The 19,680-nt window shown below is 44.9% G+C and overlaps 1 protein-coding gene across 1 annotated transcript in view; it reads left to right on the forward strand.

Moving 5' to 3' along the window:
• LHFPL6 (LHFPL tetraspan subfamily member 6) overlaps positions 1 to 19,680 on the forward strand; it is a 198,690-nt gene that overhangs the window by 170,983 nt on the left and 8,027 nt on the right. Inside the window, exon 3 of the mRNA XM_054015231.1 lies at positions 7,943 to 8,041. Within this exon, the coding sequence (XP_053871206.1) occupies positions 7,943 to 8,041 (99 nt within the window). The remainder of the gene's footprint in view (positions 1 to 7,942; positions 8,042 to 19,680) is intronic.

The raw sequence follows: 19,680 nt of genomic DNA on the forward strand, positions 1-19,680 counted from the left end.
ACAGAGACAGAAAACAGGACAAAAAGAAGCCTGTTTGGGCTTTTGCTGTATTAGGGATCCAGCAAAACACAATCCTTGTCAACTAAAGGACAAAAAGATCCAATCCTGGGTGTTTTGCCATCGACGTCATTGGGAACAGGGGTGAGCTCAAAATTAATAGGCAATATTCTTCCTTCTAGGAAGTTATTACAATTGAGAGACAAAATATAGTTAACAATATATATAATGATAGTATGTTCCAGAGCAGACACTTCAATGGTCAGCTTTCTGTAGCTGATCTAGGAGTGTTGTTTTCTAGGTCACTGGTCCATGAGAATTTTGCAAATATAAAATATTTGTGAATGCTGTTGATACAGAAAGCTGGCAGCACCGCTTACATAGTATTCCCATCTGGCCAATAGAGAATGATATCTAGGTGACCTCCAGAGAAAGCCATTCCCCCACCCTCTGTGTTGCAGTTAAGTTATGTGAAGAAAGAGCATAAAAGATTAGCTCCCCAAAGGCACAGAGTCACGGTATCCCCATGTGCTGTTGGAGAGAATGCTCAGAACAGGATGTTTGGAAGAGGTTGGCCTATAAAAGGGGGATGGGGGTGGGAAATGTTTGGAGCAGTATTTGTGGAAAAAACACTGTCACGGAAACTAAACCTAAATTGAACTGGAAACAAACAGCCCTTTATGAGTTTAACATGCAGCCTGTATATTTTTACCACCTGATGAGAGTAACTGGCAAGAGCTGTCTAACAGTTTGTTTTGCATTCTTGGAAGGAATAACATTGTTATGTTAATATTCCTTTCACTTGACTGCCAGGGTGCTGAGCTGGCTTTGAATGGAAGGAGTTTTGAAGGAGGAGGAATTCCCAGGACCCATTTTGCTGCTTAGGGCTTTCTTTAGTATCTTGGTAGCTTTCCCAGTCTCTTGTAGCTATGTTTTTGAGAGGTGAGTTGCTTTCATTGACCTCACTCACAGCTATGGCTGCTCAGAACCTTTGGCAATCAGGCCATAAATGTTACAAAATGATTGGAAGACCTTTGTCTCTAAACTTTTATATACGTTGTAAATATTCAGTCCTAGTCTGAGAGGCCCTGTTTGGGCCTACATTACGACTGCTACTGCTTGGGGAACAACGTCTACTCACTATATGTTTAAAATTGACTGAGAACATAATTCAAAGCGGCTATTGTTTATGTCAGTCTACCTGCTTCTGCTGGCTCTGCAGCCTTGGATAAATATCAAAGATATCCCTAGAGCAGCGGGGGGTAGGCTCATGGATATGCTGAGATTATCCGCTACTATATGTTGGAGGAAGCAAACAACACTAGGTTAATTTTATGCTCCCACTATTAAAGTTGAAGTTTGCCAAAAAAATATGGTCAGGAAGAGAAAATATTTTCTTTGCTTGCTCCCCCAACTATGTCTTCCCCTCTTCTAGACCCTTCACTTGCTCCCTAGTGCTTTCTGTTCAAACTCCTTATTCCAGGTTCTGCCCAGCTCTCCTCAATCACATTCCCTGCTGATGTTTTAGTCATTGCTTGAACAGCACCAGAACATGGCTGATGTTCTAGTCCAGGGGTCTCAAAGTCCCAGCCCACAGGCCATCTGCGACCTGAGAACCTCCCCATTAGTTGCCAGGCAGAGTCAGCCAGGGAGGCAGCGTCACTTTTTTCCACAATGAATATAAACAAGTCAAAATACCAAACACAACTATCTGATGCACACCTTGCTGCAATCCTGAAGGTTTCAACTGCTCAGTCACTGAGGCCAAACATCAACAAACTGATAGAACTGAGGCGTTGCGAGGTGTCTGGCAAACACTAAAAACTCTCTGACAGGTGTTGTAAGGCTACACTCCTTAGTATTGTGAGGAGCTCAGATGCTAGGGTGATGTGACAAAACAAGTACCTCCTAGATAGACAAATAACTCCAAGGGGATCCTGCGTGAGAATTCCTCCCAGAGCTCCCCCTGAATTGGTACAGCTCTGCACTGCCCCAAAAGGGGCCAATGCCTATATATTATTAATACCTAGCACTTATAGAGCACTTTTCATCAGTAGATCTCAAAGTGCTTTCTAAAGGAGGTCAATATCATTGTCTTCACTTCACAGATGAGGAAACTGAGGCAACGGAAGGTTGAGTGACTTGCCCCCAGTCACCCAGCAGGCCAGTGGCAGAGCTGGGAATAGAACCCAGGTCTCCTGAAGCTTGGCCTGGTGCTCCATGCACTACATAAAAGACATGAGCATTGGCTTACTAAACCCAGGGTTGTGAGTTCAAACAAGGTCCCTCACCAAAGGCTCTGAAGTAAAGTAAGTTGTCATGGGATAAAAGGGAAGGTCCTTTCATGGATTGAGAACTGGTTAAAAGACCGGGAACAAAGGGTAGGAATTAATGGTAAATTCTCAGAATGGGGGGGTAGCTAGTGGTGTTCCCCAAGGGTCAGTCCTCGGACCAATCCTATTCAACTTATTTATAAATGATCTGGAGAAAGGGGTAAACAATGAGGTGGCAAAGTTTGCAGATGATACTAAACTGCTCAAGATAGTTAGGACCAAAGCAGACTGTGATGAACTTCAAAAAGATCTCACAAAATTAAGTGATTGGGCAACAAAATGGCAAATGAAATTTAATGTGGATAAATGTAAAGTAATGCACATTGGAAAAAATAACCCCAACTATACATACAATATGATGGGGGTTAATTTAGCTACAACAAGTCAGGAAAAAGATCTTGGAGTCTTCGTGGATAGTTCTCTGAAGATGTCCGCGCAGTGTGCAGAGGTGGTCAAAAAAGCAAACAGGATGTTAGGGATCATTAAAAAGGGGATAGAGAATAAGACTGAGAATATTTTCACTTGACCAGAGCTTATATAAATCGAAGGTATGCCCACATCTCGAATACTGCATACAGATGTGGTCCCCTCATCTAAAAAAAGATATACTGGCACTAGAAAAGGTTCAGAAAAGGGCAACTAAAATGATTAGGGGTTTGGAACGGGTCCCATATAAGGAGAGATTAAAGAGGCTAGCACTCTTCAGCTTGGAAAAGAGGAGACTAAGCGGGGATATGATAGAGGTATATAAAATCATGAGTGATGTGGAGAAAGTGGATAAGGAAAAGTTATTTACTTATTCCCATAATACAAGAACTAGGGGTCACCAAATGAAATTAATAGGCAGCAGGTTTAAAACAAATACAAGGAAGTTCTTCTTCATGCAGCGCACAATCAACTTACCTGAGGAGGTTGTGCAGGCTAGGACTATAACAGGGTTTAAAAGAGAACTGGATACATTCATGGAGGTTAAATCCATTAATAGCTGTTAGCCAGGATGGGTAAGGAATGGTGTCCCTAGCCTCTGTTTGTCAGAGGGTGGTGATGGATGGCAGGAGAGAGATCACTTGATCATTACCTCTTAGGTTCACTCCCTCTGGGGCACCTGGCATTGGCCACTGTCGGCAGACAGGATACTGGGCTAGATGGACCTTTGGTCTGACCCAGTACGGCCGTTCTTATGTTCTTGAGGGGGCCACTTAGGGAACTGGGGTAAAAATCTGGGGATTGGTCCTGCTTTGAGCAGGGGGTTGGACTAGATGACCTCCTGAGGTCCCTTCCAACCCTGATATTCTATGATTACACCTCTAGATTGCAAGCTCTGTAATGATCTTATTGACCTATAAATCTGCAAAGTGTCATGTGCCCCTGAGCTAATGTAAGTCATAATTAATTATCATGCTTCTACAAGACCATTATCAAAATGAAGTTAAAAAATAAAACCATGCAGTATATTTTTATATGCCCTCTAGAGTCTCCCCTTTTAAAGCTGCAACAAAAAGTTCACCATCACCAGCTGGACACTGCCCTGGCAGCAGCGGCTGCAGCAACAGCTGAGAAGAAAGTTTGATAAAAATGTTACATCTTCGCAATGATCATGGCCTTGTGAAGCTCTTATGAAGAGACAGACTCTGGCAAAATACTCATCCGTTCTGAGTGGCATGAGGGGCTGACAAATGAGAACATGTGAATGTTAAGCTTTCAACATAGTACAGTAATAGATGAAGTGGTTCAAGAGTTCACTTGCTTTTGCTGAAATGGTTTATGAAAATCGTATGTTCTGGGTTCCGGAGATATGAATTGATCAAGTGACATTAAGTCAGTCTATTTTGGCCCTGGACTATGTGAAAGAGGAGAAGAGGAATGAAGGATTAGAATGGTTAGGCTTGATTGTTGGTTTACTTTTTCATGTTGGAACAATTATAGAGCATGACTGATTGTTGTATTAATTAATCAGAAGCAATCATCTTTTAAATGCTGTGATTAATGTAGCGCCTGTTTAACCGTATGCTGAATTTTCCAAACAAAATATGCAGCAGTTTTGAAGCATAAAAAGGAAATGTTAAATCCAAGCTAGCTACAGAGTTTCTTTACCACTGGACTCACAGAGTATGTCTACACAGCAGTGTAAGCACAGGTGAGAGCCCGGGCTCTAACCTAATCTGCCTTGCATCCACACACCAATTGTGTTAACCTAAGGCTTGAACCTAGGGTCCCAGGACCATGAAGAGCTGGAGGATCTGAGCCCATGTTAAGATGGGGCCTAGGGTTGCTTTCTTGTGTGCACACAGCCCTGGATTGACTTGGGTTCTGTAAATTCTCTGGATGTATCCCAGAGTTCCCTGAGGCAACTTTCTTAGTCCTCTCTATGGCTGGGTCTACACTACCCGCCTGAATCGGCAGGTAGAAATCGACCTCTCGGGGATCTTACTCCACCAGTGGAGGTGGGAGTAAGCGCCATCGACGGGAAGCCCCAGAGGTCGATTTTGCCGCTGTCCCTACAGCGGGGTAAGTCGGCTGCGATACGTCGAATTCAGCTACGCTATTCGCGTAGCTGAATTTGCATATCTTAAATCGACCCCCCCCCCCGTAGTGTAGATGTAGCCTATGCCAACAATCTGTGGTGCAGTCTATTTGCAAAGGGCAGCAGCTTAGGTCACTGTTAACCCATTGTCTGCTGAGCACCAGTCTGCTAGGGTTACCATATTTTGTGCCTCCAAATGGAGGACACTCCACGGGGCCCTGGCCCCGCCCCGAGCCCCGCCCATGGCCCCGCCCCAACTCCGCCCCCTCCCCAAAGTCTCCGCCCCCTCCCCTGCTTCCCGCGAACATTTGATTCGCGGGAAGCCTGAAGCAGGTAAGGGGGAGTGTGTGGGGGGGGAGGAGGCGCGGCCCAGGCTGGCCCCCGGCGGCTCCAGCCTGGGTCGGCTCGGGCCCTGGGGTGCCGGCCCCGGCCCCCGGCCAACCATCCCCGGCCCGCCCAGCACTGCCGGCCCCCGGCGGCCCGGCGCACCCCCCGGCTCCCGGCCCCGCGACCCCGGACCGGCGCCCGGCCCCGCGGGACCGGCCCCACGACCCCGGACCGGCCCCGCGGGCCCGACCCCCCGGCTCCCGGCCCGGACCCCGGCCCGGCCCCATGCCCCCGGCCCCGCGACCCCGGCCCGGCCCCATGCCCCCGGCCCCGCACCGGCCCCGCACCGCCGACCCCAGCGAAAGAGGCCCCGGCGGAGCCCTCTCTCCCTCCCGATTTTCTCGGACATGCCCGGCTTTTGGGGATTTCCCCCCGGACGGGGATTTGAACCCCCAAAAGCCGGACATGTCCGGGAAAATCCGGACGTATGGTAACCCTACAGTCTGCAAGGGCACTATCAGAGATCCTGCAAGGTTTTCAGTGGAGACGGATCAAAAGAAGCTTTTTGCAAAGAGAGCTGCTTCCTGGTCACAAGAGCACAGCCAGATTTTGGTGCACGCTGCCTGGGCGCCCCTGCACATGCAGCCCCAGGGAGCACGGTGGGACGCGGGGCGAAGGTGGAGCAGGCACTAAGCGGCTGCCCTGCAGGGATGGGGAGCAGCAAAGCTCCCGGCTCAGCCTGGCTGGGGGAGGGATTACCCCCAACATCCTTCCTGCAGGGCAGCTCCCCTTCCTGCAGGGCAGCTGCTTAGTCCCTGCTCTGCTCTCTGCCCTGCCCCCCCCAACCCTCCCTGAGCCTGTGTGTGCAGGGATGCCTGGGCAGCATGCACTGTCAGGGCAGCAAGCGGGAGCCAGCCCCAAACTTCCTCCTCGCTGCTGTGCAGAATTTGCCTGCAGCAGGGAGCAAAGCTGACAGGATGTTGGACATCATCTCTCCCCAAGCCAAGCCGAGATGGAGGCTCTGCCCCTTCCCAGCCTTGCAGGGCAGCCACTTGGTCCTGCTCCACTCTCTGTCGCTTGCTCCCAGGTCTCCCTGGGGATGCGTGTGCAGGGGTGCCCATGCACTGTGAGTGCCATGAGTGGGATCCGGCCCCAAAACTTCCCCCAGCCTCCCAGGGAGCCTTATCTCTGCCTTCCGGGCTGAAAAGGGGGCAGGGAGGAGGGATCCCCAGGGGGTGCTGGAGCACACCGCTCCACAGCCGGAAGAACCAGGCTGGGGTGTGTGTGTGTTTTTCCTCTGAAACCTACATTTTATGTCAAAGTTCAAAACAAACAGACAAAAATAAATAAAAACCAACCTTCCCATTTTTGAATGTCCCATTTTAAAAATGAAGAATTGCAAAGTTTCACTTTAATAGTTTGATACTCCTGGAGACTGATGTCCTCGTTAGCCTCAGAACAGGTGCACACAGGCATTTTCCTGCCAATGTGAAATTTGTTAGTCTCTAAGGTGCCACAAGTACTCCTGTTCTTCTTTTAGCCTAGAGGTGGAGAGCCCAGTTCTCAGATTAGATGGTAGTTTAATATATAAAGATGGGGGCCGCATCTAGCCCTTCAGATGTTTTAATCTGGCCCTTGAGCTCCTGCCAGGGAGCAGGGTCCGGGGCTTGCCCCGCTCCATGCGTGTTGTGGCTCTGCGCAGCTCCCGGAAGCAGCAGCATGTCCCCCGCTCTGGCTCCTATGCGTAAGGGCAGCCAGAGGGCTCTGCATGCTGCCCCTGCCCCAAGCGCCACCCCCACATCTACCATTGGCCAGCAACTACGGCCAATGGGAGCTGCAGGGGTGGCAGCTATGGCTGGGACAGTGGACAGAGCCACCTGGCCATGCCTTCACGTAGGAGCCGGAGGGGGGACATGACGCTGCTTCCAGGAGGTGCTTGAGGTAAGTGCCACCCAGAGCCTGCACCCCTGACCCCCTCCAGCACCCCAACCCCCTGCCCCAGCCCTGATCCCCATCCCACACCCTGAACTCCATTTTTTGGCTCCACCCCAGAGTCCGCACCCCCAGCCGGAGCCCTCACCCCCTCCTGTACCCCAACCCTCAATTTCATGAGCATTCATGACCCGCCATACAATTTCCATACCCAGATGTGGCCCTTGGGCCAAAAAGTTTGCCTACCCCTGGTATAAAGCCTTCTCAAACTGCAGTCAACCTACTGAGACAGCCACCAAAGGAGCTAATTATGCAGTTTATGTACCCACATGGGTACCAGAGTCCCATCAATTGCACCAATAGTTAGGAAAGAGGGTGAGCAGTAGAGTTTTCCCACAGTGCAACACATTCATAGGGCTAGAGTGTCATCACCGGAGGAGGGAGGGGCGCTAGGCACTCTGACATAGAGTTACTTTGACTCGGGTCTGTGCACTGTAGTGTGGACATCAGAGCCCAAGGTTCAAGCATTGGTCAAAAAATCCGTATCTAGGGTTAAAAGGTAGTGTAGACCCTCAAGGTTCCCAGATATGGGTTAGCTGACTCGGGTCCCACTAACCCTAGGCTTACATTACTGTGTAGACATACCCACAATAGAAGGAGTAGTAGAGAAAGTGTTGCATGCTTTGCCAATGCTCCCAGCATAGGTGCCTCATGATAAGAAGTTAATGTGACCCTTTCATGTAATTCCAAGTACTGATTTTACCTGCAGGCCTTAATTATGGTAATGGTCGCAGGTTGTATTAAGTCTTGTTTTCCTTTCTTTCTGCAGGCTTGTTGATTGGCTCTGGCTGTGCTCTCTATCCTTTGGGTTGGGACAGTGAAGAAGTTAGACAGACCTGTGGCAACCTTTCCAACCAGTTTGAATTGGGTAAGTAATTGTCAATGGATCTCAGTTCCTTTAAATTCGATCTCATCTATTGTCTCTAAACGTAGAGAGCAGGCTTACTGGGAGCAATCCTTGCATATTTGCCGGATGCTGGTGTGTATATTATTGTATTGCTTCATGTAAGTGTGATACGACATGGGACTCCTTAAATCTTTACTATTGATATTTTCCCATGGAACATCACAAATATCATCAAAAGGAAAAACTCTTTTTGAAAGCAGAATCTCTGAAGAGAAATTAGAAGCAGTTACATCAAGAGACCGAGGGGTGACAGAAGACAGCAGGTTAGATGTGAATTTGGCATATGGCAGCAAAAAAGTTTTAGCTGCATGTGTGTGTGGAGGGGGGAATTCATGGTTTACTGTGAGGGGGAAATTCATGGTTTACATCTGAGAGGTATAAAGGGGCCAATTGTGGAGAGATGCCATTGGCTGCTCAAGTACATTGAACTCAAATGTCCAAATAAATGTGCAGGGACTTCGTCACTTCCAACTCCTTCAAGCAAATCAGTGGGGTCACTCTGGGAATCCTTTCATGACCTGCACTTGGTGGAGTTTGTAATTCCCTGGCAGTAGTCCCTCTCTAAAGGACTCTGGCATACTTATCAGTCTCTTCTTGCCCATGGGGGTAAGGACAAAACTAGAACGTTTCTTCATTTTGCACAAATATTGTAACCAGGTCTACAGCCAAACCATCCCTCCCCGAGAGATGTTTGCCCTTGGCTCATAAAGCTACTTAGGAACCTCTGCAAACGTTTTGACCTTGGGATGCAACAGATTGCCCTGAACATCATAGATTGCCAAAAATAGTCTCTTGGCCTGGATACCCCAGTCTACCCTCTGAAAACATTATCCTATCTTGAAATGAATTTCGTAATTCAAATATTCTTGGCTATTACTATGTTTAGTACATATTTTCTTACAATGAAATATAAAAATTCCTTCAATTATTCTACGAATATTTGCAGTATGCAAACACCAAGGATGGAGAGGAATTAAGAAAAGGAAGATGTAGGTTAACAATTAGGGCAGATTTCCTGAGAGCGAGATCAATAATACTGTGGAATGGTCTCTCAAAGTAAGTAGAGGAAGAGGAACTCCATTGTGGGTTAAAATGCGACAGAACACTAGAAAGTAGATTGCAGGGAACAATCTTAATAGATCTTGTGCATCTCTGATTTCAATCATTTCATTCTAAGTATCACCATTTTGCTCTTGCCAAAGTACAGCAAACAGCTACATTTCTCTGCTCCTTCTTGGGAAAGCACCACACAAAGATGTTTTGTGTGGCAACTTGAGTTCTTTTTGATGGCAGCGGCTACAAGAAGTTCCTAGAATAATTTTATGTTTAAATAACTTCTTGGTGGGAGAGCTGTGAATTCAGTGAGTTTAGAAGCACCCCCTGCCCTCTCTTGTCCCCAAGATCATGACTCATGAACCTGGCATGTGAATAAGTCAGGCTGTTGTAAGAATACATTCAATAAAAGAAACCTTCTGAAAGAATTCAACTGTCAGCTTTTTCTTCCAGGAATTCATAAGGAATATGAACAGGGGACATATAATTGTGACGCTTGATACTCTGCCCATATTTTCTGGATTTCAAGGCTATAAGGCATCTATTATGCATACCTAAGCTTGACTAGAGTCCTGGTTGTGCTGACTGTTAGAATCTTATGTTACCATAGTAATTAACAGATTATAATGAGACCAGAAATCTGCTAAGTCTCTCTTCAGTATACCTTGTCTGAATTTAAATGCTTGGTTTTGAATTTTTACAAGTTTAAATTGGTCGATGTTGGTGCTGAGTTACCCAAGACATTGGCAGGGTAGAGGTGGAGTACTGGGACTGCATATTAGCCAGATTGCTCATTTCTTTTCATTTAAACCTTACAATTACTGATAACCCAAGCCTAGACTTTTTTATTTAATAATTAGAGACTGGTGTTTCCATTATAGCTTTAGGGCCAAAACCGGTGTTTCACAGAATCCGTCTCACTCAGTCTCAAGATGCATTTGAGTAATTATTGCTTTCATTTGAATATTTAATTTGATTCAGCAGCATTCATTTGATTTTTCCTTTTGAATCGGTGGGACCAGTTGCCCCCAGAACCGCACACAAGTTGCATTTAAACGATATGCACAGAAAGGTGAGCTGTGAGTGCACTGGGACAGATGCTGGTCAGCCTCTGAGTGGGTGTGCAGCGGGCGGGTGTGTATGGAGTTCCTTCTGTCACCCCTTCACCCTTGTGCAGGAGCTAGCTAGAATCATGTTGGAGCATAGCTCCTGCTCCAGGCTAATACTCTCACAGGTGCTAGCTGTCTGCCAGGGCAGAGAGCTGGCTGGGCACTGAGCAGGAGAGTTATGCTGCATCCTCTTCAAGGGTATCAGAGCTGCTGCTCTAGTATGGGCACCCGAGGAGCACCTGAGAGACAGATGGGTGGTCCAGAGGGGTGGCAGAATGGAACCCTACTGGACTCTGTATAAGATGAGCCAAGAGAACTCTGAGACCTTTCAGAAAGGAAAGTGTGGAACTGGGCAACAAAATCATCCACCCACAACAAATCACACAGACAAATCAGCAACATCATAGTAAAGACTACTGATAGCTCCAATAAAATGAACAGACACTTGGCATTCATTCTTCACTAGTAACTATCAGCCAAGGTTGTTAACTCAGTTTCTAGGATTGGAACTAGACTGACAGGGATTCAGGAAGTCAGATGGTTCTAGATCAGTGGTTCCCAAACTGGTGTTCGTGAACCCCTGGGGGTTCGCAAAATGTTACAGGAGGTTCTCAGGAAAAAATTCCCTAATGGCGGACAGAGCTGTTCCTAGGGACCCCGGGCAGCATGGGGCCAGCAGCACGGAGCCCCTGGACTTCCAAGAGCTAAGCAGATCAAAGCAAGCATCTCTATCACACTCAGGAGATTTAAACTTCAAGACTCCTTATAAGAAATGGAAAGGGAGGTGGATATTTTTTGCTGTTTTTAAAATTAAATAGGCAGCTAGTATTGTTTTTAAAATTATTATGAAGAACAAGTTGAAGCTTTGTTGTAACGTGCATTGTTTGCCTGGACTGCTCAAGACCTGGATGCTTGTGTAGGAGGAACTCTTTGAGTTGGCTTCTAAATACTTTCATGCTGTTTCACATCTGATACTCCTTGATGAAACATAGGAGCCTTGTCTTATAACAGGCTTATTCAAAGTGATACAAGCTACAAAAGTCAGATCTTGGAAGAGTGTTGCCGTTTTCATAATGTAATAAAAATACTGCATTGCTAAATAATAATAGTGTGTAATAAGCATGTCATAAAAACAAATTTTATATTTCCAAGATCACTGCTTTTATAATTTATACTCAGGTAAAGGAGAAAATCCCTGGAAATATTCATTTTTAGGAGGGGGTTTGTGAGACTTGACATTTTAGTGAAAGGGGTTCACAGATTGTTAAAGTTTGGGAACTACTGTTCTAGATGAACCCAGAGTTACCCTAGCACAATCTTCTGGGTTACCTTCCCCCAAAAGAGAAAGCTAGAGGCAAAATGGCATTTCGCAAACTTGTCTTAGTTACATCAAATGATGATTTCTTAGGCATAATCACCACTTATAAAATGGCTAGCAGGCCAGTTCTTCTGGTCTGGACAGGGGCCAAGAATAAGCTATTTTTGGCCTCCGCCACTATAACATGTTAGGAATGTAAACTTCTTTATGCTACATTTTAATGGATTTTGAGCAAGTTTTCTGCAACTGACCCATTAGCCTCCTCCCTGGATAGTTAATTTGTTACAGACTATCTCTATACCTCTAAGGATGGTGCAGAGAAAGGTGGTGGCAGGAACAGTACATGAGAAACCAAATAGAGAAATTAACGAGGAATTGAGTCAACAGCTAATGGTGGCAGAAAACAACCAGAGCACTCTAGCGAACTTGCTAGGACTGACAGAATTGATGTGGAGTTGTTGCAAGAAGTGTGGGCCAGGAGTTGAGCTGCAGGAAGCAGCAAAGGCTGAGAAGGATCTGTTGTGACCTTAGGGAGCCCCAGTTGCGGTCAAAGCCAGGACAGCAAAATGGATTAACTGGAGAGGGAGCTGGGAACTACGTGGTGGGAGGAGGACTGGGGCAGTCTGGAGAAAGATGATGACTGACCTGGTGCTGGATCTTTAGGATGGGTGGATGAGAAGAATGGGGTGGTGAGTCTGGGATTTCAAGTCATGAAAAAAAAAAGTGGCTGAATTTTGTATCATATAAGATAAGGCTAGCCAGAAATCTTCAGGAATTAACAGTTGAACGTAGTGGGTTTAAGAAAAGCAAAGCAACCCCCCAAGTACAAAATGATATAGATGTACTTTGCACACAGATAGACAGGGAAAATAGCAACAGTGTATAATCCTTAGTGGATGTGTAACCCACACATCTCCTGGGTGTGGTGTTCTGTCTCATCTAGTGGCACTGAGACCACGGAGAGAGAGAGAGAAAATGAGTCTGCTCTATAGCCTTAGCTAACAAGCAGTTGGCTTTTAGCTCATGCAGTAGAGACTCATGCACTGAGGTCCCAGGTTCAATCCTGCCCACCGATGACCGGGGTCTGTCGGCGTTACAAGTGGGGGCTCGTCTGGGATTTCAACTGGGAAGACTCTGAAGCTCCGGAAGCGCTTCCTCAGCTAGGGGAAGTATGGAACCCTCCCACCTCCTGGGTGTGGTGTGGTGTTCTGTCCCATCTAGTGGCACCGAGACCACATAGAGAAAGAGATAAAATGAGTCTGCTAATAGCCAGTTGGCTTTTAGCTCATGCAGTAGAAGCTATGCACTAAGCTCCAAAGGTCCCCGGTTGGATCCTGCCCAACAATGACCAGGGTCTGTCGGCGTTACAGGTACATTAGATAAGAAGTGCTTCTCCATGTCTGCAGGAACATTGACAAAGGCATCGGACTAATTAGACACTCCAAATACAGCCGAGATAGGTCATATTGTGAAGGGAAAACAAAACCCCACTTATACGTAAATTTCAAAGTGGCATTTAATATGGCTGCAAGAAAACTATTCATGCTTTTAATCTACATATAAGTGGATTTTTGTATACTCTTCCAGAAACCCTGACTTGGCACTATTTGGCATGCCCCACAATTTGATGCTTTCCTTGAAATTTGTTTAAAAGTGAACTGTGTTCAAGTGCATTTTATTCAGTTGGGTTTGGTGGGTAACACAATGGACAACATCTACATTTTTCAGTCAAAAGAAAATATTGGTACAGATCAATGCACACACACATGGAGTTGTGTTTTAGCTGAATATATACGCCCAGGTAGAATTCATGTAGTCCTATCACGGATCAAACAACATCCATAGACTTAGCCTCTGTGGAAGTGGAGATGGTGTGATAACCTACCTAGATGGATGGATAGACTGGGGCATATCGGTAGAAGACCCTGCAATATACTAGACTCATGCACTACTGCTTTTTTTGTCAGTCAGAAAGAAGCTACAATAATAAATTATCTAAATTAGTATTTGGTTGCAGGCTACCCCAGTTGGCACAAATGATACACCAGTCATAAGCAAGGAGCATAAGTGCCAAGGGATTCTTATTGTTCCACAAATAGGGAAGGATCAAAGTCATTCCCATCTCCTGTTGTAGCATATGCTGTTATTGTTATTTATTCATTATTTATATTGTGGAGCTGCCCAAAGGCCCCAATCAAGATCAGAGCTCCATTGTAGTTCTGAGCTGCTAGTTGAAAGAAGTTAAATTGATTCAGATATACAGGATCATATTTACAGCAAGAGCAATTAGCAAGTCATTTTCTCTAAAAGGATCTCAACCAAACAGTTTTAGAGCACATTTAATTTTGTCTGGGCTTGATGCAGTACTTAAAAACACAGCACCACATCACGCAGGAGTAACAGCTGAAAAGTTCCCAGCAGAGAAAGGTTTGACAGGTTGGTGAGAGCTTGTCAAGAATCAGAAGGAATTTGCATTAAAATTAGGACTGTGCAAAATACTTGCGACAGCTTTTAGATTTTGCAAAATCTAAAGCACCATTGTGAAAAGTTTCTGAAATGCTGCTGTTTTCCTTAAAAGCCGGGGGAGTCTGTATGGGTCAGAGGAGACTTTCAAGGGCAAAAATAGGAGTAAGACACCCAACTCCTTTTGCTGTTCAGTGGGAGTTGGGTCCCTTGAATAGCACACTAGACAGTGACTTAAGAGATATGTGTTCTATTCCCAACTCTGCTACATCCCTGCTGGGTGACCTTGTCTCTGTGCAGTTTCCCCATCTGTAAAATGGTGGTGATAATACTGATCCTCCTTTGTAAAGCACTTTGAGATCTACTGATGAAAAGTGCTAGGTATTATCATTATTCATTGCCTTTTGTGTTTTTGATAATCACCTCCAAGACCAGTTTTGAACAGAATCTCTAGGGATATAATCTATAACTATCTATACAAATCCACCAGAGATGCCACCAAAGAATGTTTTTTACATCAGCTCTAAATGACTTTAAAATAAACACCATATATTATGTTTGACTTGCAATACTGAGCATTGGCTGGCATTTAGTGGGATAGTCCTGAAATGATAGGGTGACACCTAGAACGTATATTTTGCTTGTATTTTACTACACCATGGACTCTAGTGTAACTTTTTGTTTTTAAATGTGCAAGGTTTAGCCTTTGCAAATAAAGGCAACAGTGATCTCAAACCTGCTGTGTTCCACTGCTTTGAGCCTTCAAAGATTTAACTAAAAGAAATAGGTCTTGATGAGATGTTCTTAGCATCTTTCTCTCTCTGTTAGTACTCTATTCGCCTCTACTTTTTGCTCACTTTGCTTTGGCAGATTGAGCTGTTCAGACACAGGCATTTCCTTGTTGTGAGGCATATTATGGAACTTGCGTGCTGCTGAAAAAGCTTGACAGGCTTTCAATGGAGAGTGTTACAATATGACCCAGTCCCCTTCCCCACCCCCGTAGAGTCTGTTGCGAGTGGACTCAGTTGCTGGGTACCACATGCTTCCAAGCAAGTTGGGTGTGGGATAGAAGCTAGTCACTGTTTCTAGCTCTGGGACTCTAAGGCATACTCCTGGCATCTTATCTGACACCCCTCCTTCTGGTGTGGGATGCTGCCGTCCAGCTTTCCTAGAACCTGAAACTGGAATCAGACCTCTTGAACCCCTAGTCACTGAAGGATTCTCCCCCTGAGTTCTACCTAGGTTGTGGGTTCTCTGGACTTACCAGTTTAACTCCTTTGAGGACAACATGGCAGGAAAGCAAGGATCACAGGCTTAGCAAAGGAATTTCTTAACCACAGTGACTGGACTCAGAGCATGTGAGTTACAGATCTTTGAAAACAAGAGAAGTCCTGAGGTGCCCCTTCCCCAGTCTGGTCTCACCCCCTCTTGTGAGTCTATCTGTCATCAGTGTTTCAGGCTGGGCAGAGTCTCTTCTTCCCTCTCTGTCCCCAAAGTCCTCCTTACATGTGGTGATGGTTGGCCTTCTGCACAGAACAGAAACCCGCTCCCAAATAGGGTCTCCATCTCCAGGCCATGTGCTCATACTGTCACCACCAGTCATGGTTGCTTGCCCACTTGCAGGCCACTGTCTAGAAAGAGCCTGGTACCATGGGGATGGGCCAGTAGTTGAGTCGGTCAAAGTGGATAGCTCCAGACTGCAGCTTTGATGGCTCTCAGTGATGGCCTTTCCACGATGTGCTAAACACCTTTCCTGAGAAGGGCAGTTATCTGGAGTGCAGCATAACAGGCTGCCCCTGGGCAAGTCCAAATGAATGTGGTCACAGTGGCAATATTTCAACACAGGTATAATACAGACTTCAGAATTTGATAGTCATATCTCACCCTTCTCCTTCATGTCCTGTGCTAGGCATACATCTAAACTTCATTCTAAATATCCCAAAATTTCTTTCTCTCAAGGGATGTGTTTGTCTAAGGGCTTTATTATAGTTTCCCTTTGCTTCTTTCAGAGGGTTGGAAGAGATGATCATAAAAGAACTATTTAACTGATAGGCACTATTGCCTTAAAATAATTATTGTAGTAAATTGCCTTTACAAACAAACAATACAGTTACTAAAGAACACAAAAATCATCTCTTTGGGAAAACACCAAATATAGAACAGCTTTGTCAAATAGCTAGGTGGCATCATTTCAGCATCCTGGCTGAGCGTCGACATCCAAAGGATAAGACTGTGGAGAAGAGATTTAGAAACCAGGATGTTTTTTAGAACACTATTAACAACGAAAGATTTTTAAACTATTTGTCATGAACAGTCAGAAATCTGACTTCTGTTCACAAGTTACCTACAAACAGATTGAGATTTTTCCTGGGGTTTGGTAGGACCGCAGGGCCTTCTAGAGGGCCTCAATGGGCCTGGTACACCCGGTCACACCAGACCACACACTAAGGAGAGTGTGTCTCAAGAACCATCTCCCTTCCCATTTGCTATTGCTTTCTTTGAGCAACAAAGCAGCATAGCTCAAGTTTCAAATATTAAATAGGATGTCAGTTTGTTAAAAACAAGGGGGAAAATGTTCCGATAATTTTGAGAAAATCCTCTACATTCCATGGACAGAGAGGGGCAAACTTCACCAAATACCTTAATGGTTCCAAATTACTTACTCAGCTGTAGTCTGTACCTTCTCTATTGTTGCCTTCTTCCATGTACCTATCTAGCTCCTTTCTGAATGCATTCCAGGTTGTAACTTCTACTGCCGCCTTTTGTAGCTTATTTCACATGTCAGTAACGCACTGTGTAAAGAAAAAGAATCTTCAGTTCTTGAACACTTCTTAGTTGCCTTTCAAAACAACCAGGTCCTCTTCTTTATTAGCTGATTATCTTTTCTATTAGCTTTGTGGCATTCAGACCTGCAGTTCCTGTACTTATCTCTCTTCATTTTAGTCTCTAAAAAAAAAATACCTTGGTTCATTAAATTATTTCACATTCCCTCCTAGTATTGGACTCCCATGCAAAGCTGGTTACTAGAGTTGCTGCACAAGGTTTCTAAGTAGGAGGAGTTTTTAGATATATGGATTAAACAGTGATGTTTGCCATATGCTTTTTAGCACCGTATTCCTTAGTTGGAATAATTCTCAACTCTTTTTTTCTCTCTCTTAGAAAATGGATCCTACTTAAAGCTAAGTTATTAGCATTTGCCAGGGTCTCCAGTCTTCTAGCCCAGTGCAAGTTTCACTGATTTCAACAGTAATAAAAAAGGAAAAATGTAAGGTCCTATTTTAGGTCTTGCAATTAACATAATAAGTTCATATCCCAGACACTCCTATATTCTGGAGTTTTCATACGTTTCACTTATTGGATATTTTAGATAAAAATCACATGTATTTCCAGGAATGCTTTAAGTACTTGTGGTTTTGTTTGTTTGTTTTTTGTTTGTTTGTTTTATAGGATGGTATGAGTTGAAAGTATACTACTAAAGCCCCAGGTAAACAGATCCCAGGTGGAGCCCTGTGGTAGATCAGGGACTAGCACTGCTCCAGCTGCCTAAATTAACTCTGCTTCATATTTGTTGTGATGAATTTTGGGGAAAGCCATGGCATTATGGGAACAATATCACATCCATGGAAATCATAGCAGAAATTAGGAAAAGTCACGTGTTTTGCAATAAACTGAACCATCACTGCAGAATTAGGTTTCTACAGATTTTTCTTGCTGGTTTGCTTTGGGTATGAAGCTAGTGCCCTTTACCTCTCCCATTCTTTGATTTCTTTTATGTAACACACATTCTCACATCTTAGGGACACCTTCCTGCTGCCCCTTGTTATCTTATCCTGCTCAACCAGCATTGGCATAATAGTTTTGTTCTTGGGATCTCCATTGCCAGTCCTCAAGAATCTAGTGCTTTGTATCCCTGCAGTGTTGTTACTGATCTCGTCTGCACCTTCAGATGGGCTCTTCTCCTAAGAGCCAGTGAAGTCTGTACCCCCATTGACTCAGCCATTCACTCAGTCACTTGTGGATTCATTCACTTGACTGACCATTTATTCACTCATGCAAAAAGCATGGAGATTTATTTCAGAAAGCTGTTAAAGCGATGCACTCCATAACTCTCACGACAGCTGGGACACATCCGCAGCTTTGTGTTGTGGTTGCTTTTCCTATTGTGGGCCAGATTATACCGCTGAGGCATAGCCCTGAGTAAGGAGCAGTGCAGAGAGAGACTGCCCCAGGGCAACCACCAGGAGGCACTACACACCATGTCACTCAGAGATCCTGGTTACTGCAGCTCCAAGTCCACCCCTAAGGAGGGGACAGTGTGTGCTCCCTCCACAGCCAGCTAGCTTCACTGACTGGATGTGACCCTACCTCCTTCTTACCCCTCCCTGATCCCTACAAGGATTCTAGTCCTAGCAGCCTTTGCTCCTAATGGAGCTTGGGCTATAATTGTTTTTACATCCTCTACAGGTGGTATGGAGGGAAATGTTCCATGAACCCATTCTGTCCCCTCCCCCCCCCTTTGTTCACCTGCAGTATATGTTTAAGGGCTGTGACTTGAAGGTTAAATCCCCAAACTGATTTCTAGCCGCCCCCCACCCCAAATGTCAGCAGTGTTAAACCCCATTTTAAAAAAATGTCTCGGTGGCTGTCTCCAATCTTGCCTGGGCTGTTGGTGGATGATGCTGCCCCACTGACCAATCAGAAGGCCCGTCACTCCAATTATTTATGCTGCCTATCAACTTCCTTGCCAAAAAAACACCAATGAAACCAAAAACTTTCAAATGGCCAGTGAGTATGCGATGACTCCGCAGCTCCTGTTGCTGCCAGAGTCCCTTCCTCTGTCCTGCACTGGAAGGTAAATACTGGTGTATAAAAACTAGTGTAGGCCCTGAGCACAGCATCATTCCAGAACATAAAACTATAATGCATGACAACTTACTTAGATAGGAAGGTATTTTAAGTATTTTTAGATCCTTGGAGAAATTCCATTATCATGAAACTTAAACCATGCCATCCCCATGTGTTTTTTTCCCCACTCTCTCTCTCTCTCACACACACACACACACACACACCCCACAAAGATTTTGAGCACGGGGGAAAAGATACACATTATTTCACCTTATTTTTTTTAACTCTAACAAAAAACACTGCCTACATATGTAATTGTGGACCTTGTTGTTTCTTTTAGAGCTTTGATTTCAACAACAGAGCATCAAATAAAAAAGCAATATTTATCATGCTTAGCAAGACAGAGTCCCTCAAGGCAAAATACTATACCTGGTGGATGAATTTAGGCCCCAGTACAGCAAAGCACTTAAGCACATGCTTAACTTTCAGCATGTGAGTAGTCCCATTGAAGTCACTGTGATAAAAATTAAGTATGTGTTTAAGAGCTTTGCTGGATCAGGGCCCTCTTATGGTAGCTGCTGTTATAACTGCTATACAAATATAAATCAGGAGAACTAAATATTTTTACTCTCAAGTGTATAATTTCTGCTTGTGTATTGCCATTTGATTTGGCCTCTAGTCTAATCATTTGAATATTCTATATCCTGCCCTTTACAAAGCTTTACCACCCTTCTAAATGGGAGAATTTAATGCAAAAGTGAAGCAAAGTTTCACAGGTTAAACTGCAGCTAAATTGCCCAATTATTGACAAC

Source organism: Malaclemys terrapin, chromosome 1 (genome assembly GCF_027887155.1).
Source record: "Malaclemys terrapin pileata isolate rMalTer1 chromosome 1, rMalTer1.hap1, whole genome shotgun sequence".
Classification (NCBI taxonomy): domain Eukaryota; kingdom Metazoa; phylum Chordata; order Testudines; family Emydidae; genus Malaclemys; species Malaclemys terrapin.